Below are 6,897 nucleotides of genomic sequence, written 5' to 3'. Positions count from 1 at the left end.
CTCGCTTGTTTCTTATATTTGTGAAATCCACGTCATCGTCTCGCTTGTTTCTTATATTTGTGAAATCCACGTCATCGTCTCGCTTATTTCTTATATTTGTGAAATCCACATCATCGTCCCTCTTGCTCCTTAGGTTGGAGAAGTCCACATCATCGTCCCTCTTATTTCTGAGGTTTGCAAAGTCGATGTCGTCCTCGTCCCTTTTATTTCTTAGGTTGGAGAAATCGACGTCATCGTCTCTCTTGCTTCTAACATTTGCAAAGTCCGCGTCATCATGTCGCCTGCTTCTAAGATTTGCAAAGTCCACGTCTTCGTCCTCATCGCTACCCGTACCGTTCTGCCTACTCTTGCTCCTGTGGCCCAGGTGGGGGGAGAATTCGCCCTTCCTCCCATGGTCTTTATCAAATGGAGCATTCTTATTCCTGTTATCATCTCTCCGATTAAAATTTTCATTGCCTTTGTTATTTTGGTTATCTGCATCTAGAACCCGCCATTCAATGTTCTGAACAAACTCATTTTGTTCAAAAATTTTCTTCCTTCTCTCGTCCGCTTTGTTGGGTTCAGGTAGCTTTGCATCAATTATGAGGTCATCTTTCTGATAGTACTTTTGCAGGTCAATTATGTTCACATGAATTTGTTTTTTTTTCTTTGCCATTTCGTTGGGTACCCTGTTCCTTCTTTCGTTCTTTCTTTCTCTCTTTTTTTTTTTTTTGTAGGGGTGGGTGGGGGCAGCAGAGTTTTCCGTTTCTGCGTTGCGCCTTTTTTACGCAATTAACAGAGTGAGGGGAAGTGAAAAAAAGGGGAAGCAGCGTTTAGGGAAGCTTTTTATATTTTATAATCGTTCAAGAGAAAAAAGCATCCCTAACCGTTATGATTTTTGTAGCTTATTTTTTTGTTGGTGACAAAAAAAAAAAAAAAAGGAAAAAAACAACGTCCTCTCTTCTTTTCTTTCTCCTTTTTTTCTGTCCCCATCCTTTTTTTTATACTACTTGGAAAGTGTTATTATGATCAGTATTTTTTTTTTTTTTTTTTCTTGTAAATATGTTTTGTTTTTTTATCTTTTTTTCTGTGGTTCCCCAGTCACTCGTATGGAATCACATACACGTTGGCGGAACAGAGGTAAGGCGTTGAACATATTTTTTTTCCTTGCCCTAAAAAGCAGGGGAAAAAAAGCCATAAACATATATAAACGGGTGAAGGTATGCAACTATAAAAAAGGGTGTATCAAGCTTTCACCATCCACAGTGCTGGTGCCGCCCCCTTGCGTGCTTACGATCATACGCATAGTTCTTCTGAGGTACCGCTTCCGATCGATTAGGGGCTATGCAGTGTAAAAAAACAAAAAAGAATAATTAAGCGCCAGAGCAAGCCCGTTACCCCAACAAAACAGTGCAAAAAGCACTCGCGCGGCGTTTTTTTTTTTTTTATGGTCCCCATTTTACGCTTGCATTATTGTTGGTATGTACAGTTGGTAGTTCACCACATGCGTTCGCATGGCAATTTTATTTTTGTTGGCGCAAGTTCATGCATTCGTGGGGTTTTGCTTTTTTGTCCTCCGTCGCTGTTGGTTTAGGGTTCAGTTGTGGACGCACTGTGGTATGGACCGCAACGGTTTAGCTGTGCTGTGTTGGCTTTTATTTTTTTTTTTATCACCATGAGTGGTAAATTTGGGGAAAAAAAAAAATATTGTGCCCATCAAACGGGAGGCGCATAATCAACCTCGAATGCACGTCCTTTTTTTTTCCCCCAAATTTACCACTCGATACATTTACCTTTCCCCAGCGGATACACGTACACAGAGTTGTCCCTTTTGTTAGACACTTTAAAATGAGTATCATCGCCCCTACCAGACTACACGCATGTCCTTCTCGCATTGTTGTCGCTCCATGTCCAACTCGAGTTATGTATAATATATAAAAAAAAGGTCTTAAAATTTATATCACATTTCCCCTTTTTAGAGGAGGAAACCATTTTTTTTATATACAAGTCTAATCACCATATATAAAAAAAAAAAAAAGGCAGGACAGAGAACTACCCATCCTGTAAAAGCTACTTTTACCAATGGGCTACATGCAAAAAAAAAAAAAAAAAAAAAAAAAAAAAAAAAAAAAAAAGACCAAGTCGGTAGGGCGGCTTGTGCATATGCGTTAACCGCTTGTAACCACTTCGTCACTCCCTCAGTTGAAGTAGTCGACGTACCTACTCCGCACGTCCTTTATGTCCAGAGGGTTTTTCTTGTTCGTCTGCGAAGAGTTCTCCGTCTGGGGGGGAGGGGCGACATTTTTAATTTCCATTTCGCGTTGCATTTTCTGGCGCTCTCGTTCTTCCTCCTCGTCCGACGTCACCCCCTTCTCCCTCCAGCGCTTCTTCTCGTAGTCATAATAAAAAATGTTTTCCTCTTCCTCCTCTTCTGCTTGTTCTACCTTTTTTATTTTCTCCTTTATGTTTGAGAAGAATCCTGAAATGAAGGTCTTCCCTATGTTGATTAGATCCATGTTGCTTTCTGCACGCGGTTCATCCTCTTGTTTTTTTTTTTCGCTTTGTGTTTTTTTTTCAGTTACTTCGGGGGGTCCACTTTTACCTGACTGGTCAGGAGGTACACATTTACCTGACTGTTCAGGTGGTGCACTTTTACCTGACTGTTCAGGTGGATTGGCGTAACCCCCTCCATAGGGCACGCTTCCCCCTGCGGGGTAATTGTTGCTGCTTGGGGGATAAGCATTTTGGTGGCTCCCCTGCTGCAGTGCGTGATGGGTCGCCTGATTGAACGATCCCCCGTCTGGGTACGCCACGTGCCAACTCGCATTGTAGTAGTAAGCGTAATTGTCCTGGCTCACGGAGCTGCTCACCCCTCCATCATATTGGCTACCCCCAACTCCGTGGTCTCCGCCCCAGTTCATATTGTACCCACCATCACACGCGTTGCTAATGTGGTTGGAAGACATGGAAGTGGAGTTACCGCCATCAGGCATGTGACTCGTTCGCATACCTTCCTCCATGGATTCTCTCCCCCGGTAGAAGTAACTCACTTGACCTCCTTCATTTTGGTAAGCACCATTGTACTGCTGGTAGGCGATGCCGCCCCTTTCCACAGGGTTGTACTGTGGTCCTTGTCCATGGGTAACCATTTGTGGTGGGTGGTAGCTAGATAAAAATGAATTTTGATCATTCGTTTGGTACGGAGAATTTGCGACAGAGGGGATGCTCATCCTGTCGTTCCACACATGGTTGTGCATGTTTGACTGACCTGTGTTAGCATCAACGCTATGTGGTGTCGGAGGGAAATTAAAAGGAGAGTAATTTCCAGCCCTCTCGTTGTATTCATCCTGATGCGCAGTCAGTGTTGCACTTTTGTGTGGTGGTGAAGCAGGATTAGTTGTAACCGAGTTTGAGATTCTTCCTGTTATTGCTCCTTGGTGAGTAGAACCCACATGATCTGTGTTGAACCTATTTGAATTCTTCGCTTCGAATGGAGTCCTCGCAACATTATTGTCGTTAGGCTGTTGGTAAAAAGGTACGCAGTAGTAGGGGTCTCCTCCCTCACGAGACCCATTTTTCTCTTCACTGATTTGTTCATTTGGGGGGGGCACCGAGGTAGCACCATCGCCTACATGATTATGAGCCCTATTACCCTCAATAGGAGCGCTCCTGCCCACATGAACCGCTGACCCCTTGTTCTGCACATCTTTATGGGGTGAAATAACTTTATAATTGTATATACCCCCCTCGGGAAGGTCTTCATCCTTGAGGGTAGTCCAGTTGGTGGGGACAGTGCCCCCATTGTGCAAACGAACAGATGGCAAAACATACTTGGCCTGATTAAGTAATGACTCATACATGTGTACCAGGTCATAATTTTTTTTTTTTTGACTTCGTATTACATCCACATAGTAGTATATAATTTCAATATACTTTTTAGCTTGCTCTAGAACCCCTAATTCTAAGAGGGTAAAGGCGTAATTGATTTTGTGTCTTATTAGATCTTCGTAGAAGAAGTTGTCCTCATTGGACCTGTTGAGGTACTCTATCACTTCGCACATCTGGAAGGTGAACACGTCAAAGTGGTGTCTGCCCCACTCGCGTGTCTGCCATTCGCGTGTCTGCCATTCGCGTGTCTGCCATTCGCGTGTCTGCGATTCGCGTCTCTCCTCCACTGCAGAAGACTCCACTGCAGATGACTCCACTGCAGATGACTCCAACGAGGTAGCGGCGGTGTCGCCCTCCGCGGCCACTTTAAAAACGCACGGATTGCCACACAACTGGAGGTACAAAAATTGAGACTCAGTCACACGTCCATGCACATACAACTGTTTTATTAAAAAGGAAAAAAATTTGCAAATGTCACCCTTGTACTCTTCGTAATCTAATTCATTCTCTTCAAATTGAAAGAGGAAGTTGTGATAAATCAGCACATAAAAAGAATACCAATAATGGATAAGAACATTTTGCTCAAACGTCATGCTTTCCCGATTTAGTAAAGAAATTAAAAAAACAAAAGCTTCTTTAACAATTCTGTTGTGGACACTAGGGTTATAAATACGAAAAATATTTTTCACTCCATCATTCATGTCCATGTCGTGGTCCATACTGTTGTTCATATGACTTATGTACTTGCTAAGCATTAGTCTGTACTTGTGATCATTGTATTTTTTTAAAATTAAAAAGAAATGTTTGAATAAGTTATTCTCCACGCATATCCTCGCTGCCTTTTCACTGTTATATATGCACAGGTGGTAATACTCTAGGTATATGTCTTCTGTTGTGATTTTTTCTTTGGTACCCATTTTGGAGAATGCCTGGATGAAGTGTGGGTCGACCACATCATTGAATTCGTATTGTTGGTTGTGTACAAACACCCTCTTCTTCTTTTTCTTCTTCCCGTCACATGCATTTGTATCACACCATGTTACGTCTTCGTTGAACGATGGCACTTGTCCACAATAAGCACTTGTACTCCAACTAACATCATCCCCTTGGTACAGATCCTTATCGTGATGGTGCATGTCTCCTACACCGGGGTAGTCGTCTCGCTTTTCTTTCTCTCTTCCTGTTATTTCAAATTCTTCCATCACAATTTTTTTATTGTGCAATGAACGCTTTTGACCAATATGGGAGGAGTTGTTGTCTCTTCTGTTTTGGTAGTGATCCCCTGACTCCTCTCGTGGGTTGTTTTCGCTTACGCGGAGGTCTCCACTCCAGTTGTCGCTCCACTTAGGATGATCACTTTTTCTACCACTTGGGTAGCTATTCCTGCTGAGGAGGCCATCCCCCTGGTGACGCGACGACTCCAAAAAGTACGACACAACATTTTTTCGCTTCTCCATCCCATCTGTCTTTGCACCGCTCCTATCAACACGCACGTCCTTTAAATTAAAATTTAGCATGTGAGGACTCTTCATCACATTTAGAAGGTACTTGTAAAGGCAACTCTTCTGTGTGTACTCATATACATTATTCCCATATTTTTTTTCATTTAATTTTATATGACCATGCAGGAAATTAATTACCTTCTTATCCACCTTGTCATTTCTCCTGCTAAATGGGCCAGGGAATTCTTTTATCGCGTACACTTGTTCCTCTAGCTTGTTATCTCGAATGCCACTTCTGTTACTATGTTTGGCGGAAGTGTGACTTGAGGGGGGGGTGGTTCCTCCCGCATGGGTACGCGAAGACAACCTCGCAGCCCGAATGCCGCTCTCCATAATGTAGATCAGAGGTGCGAATTTCACCTTTCTCCCCCTTGTGTAGAAAAGGGTCCCGTTCGTTCCGAAGCACAGGGCAGTGGCATTACCACTTTCTTCACTAGGCCCATTTTTGCATCGACCCGAACTCCTTACATCCCTCACCAGGTCACTACTACCCCCTTGAGGCGTCCAATTGGGTATGTCACCCCCGTCACTGCGAATCTGTTTTTCCTCATTACAACCAGCAGGAAAAGCGTCAACACAAGTTGCATCGTCTTGTATTCCACAGGTGCGCCCATACTCGCCCCTATTACATTTCACGTTGGTTGCGCCATCCTGCTTATGACCAAGTGGGGTCGCCAACCTATGGTCGTGCGCGTGGTGTTCTCCGTTCGCTGTCCCGTTCGCTATCCCGTCCGCTTCCCCACCTGGCGTGGCCCCTTTACCAGAGTACCAAAAATTAATTTCATTGTTGTCATGGGATGGTTGCCTTGCTGGGCTCATCATCATCATGTCTGAGGACGAATATGCAAAAAGGGACGATACGTCGTTTTTTATTTTCTTCTTGTATTGGGGTTTCGTTTGGCTGTTCGTGTGAAGGGTGGCGTCTTGCCGCTCTCCCCGGGTGTGCGCCGCGTGCGTCATGCTAATCACTTCCGTTGATGCCTCTTCCACGGGCTCGCTGGGCCTTCCTTCTCCCCATGCACTTGTATCATCCCTCTCCCCTTTTTTACTTTCATCGGCTGCACCCGATTGGATGCAAGAAGAGCTGTCCTCCTCGGGTTCGTTTATCCATTTATTATTAGCAAAAGCATGTGGGGACTCTTCCTTCTGGTCTCCATCCTCAGGAGACACATTCGAATCATGAACAGATGATCGTTTTTCCTTCTGATTTTTCTCCCTTATTTCCTTATCAATATTTAGGTCCTTGTTTCTAAATATGTTTTCATAACTGAACAGGTGTTCCTCCATGCTTTTAACAAGACGTTTGTTCCAATTGGGGAGGGTTCGGCAAGAGGGGGTGGTGGTGGACACAACACCGAGATGACCTCAAAGGCTCGACACAGCTAGTAGCAAATTGCCACCAACGACAAGGACTCTTCCCTGCCGACCCCTGACGCAGCGATTTTTATTTTTCCCTTTGGACGTGAGCACATGCACCTGTCTCACCTCTGTCTGCTTTAATAGAAAAAAAAAAAAAAAAAAAAAAAAA

At 43.8% G+C, this 6,897-nt stretch overlaps 2 protein-coding genes across 2 annotated transcripts in view; both read right to left on the bottom strand.

The window, feature by feature from the left end:
• Positions 1 to 655, bottom strand: part of AK88_02669 (uncharacterized protein) — a gene marked incomplete at both ends in the record, with an annotated part of 5,057 nt that extends 4,402 nt beyond the window's left edge. Inside the window, one exon of the mRNA XM_012480294.1 lies at positions 32 to 655. Within this exon, the coding sequence (XP_012335717.1) occupies positions 32 to 655 (624 nt within the window). The remainder of the gene's footprint in view (positions 1 to 31) is intronic.
• A 1,522-nt stretch (positions 656 to 2,177) lies between these two features.
• Positions 2,178 to 6,656, bottom strand: AK88_02668 (uncharacterized protein; the record flags this gene model as incomplete). Its single annotated transcript, XM_012480293.1, has 1 exon — positions 2,178 to 6,656. The coding sequence occupies one exon, from the start codon at positions 6,654 to 6,656 to the stop codon at positions 2,178 to 2,180; it is 4,479 nt and encodes a 1,492-aa protein (XP_012335716.1).
• Positions 6,657 to 6,897: the final 241 nt, after the last annotated feature.

The sequence above is a fragment of the Plasmodium fragile genome, assembly GCF_000956335.1.
Source record: "Plasmodium fragile strain nilgiri unplaced genomic scaffold supercont1.27, whole genome shotgun sequence".
In the NCBI taxonomy this organism is placed as follows: Eukaryota; Apicomplexa; class Aconoidasida; order Haemosporida; family Plasmodiidae; genus Plasmodium; species Plasmodium fragile.
The sequence above is the reverse complement of the archived record's forward strand: the minus strand, read 5'-3'. Positions and strand labels throughout refer to the sequence as shown.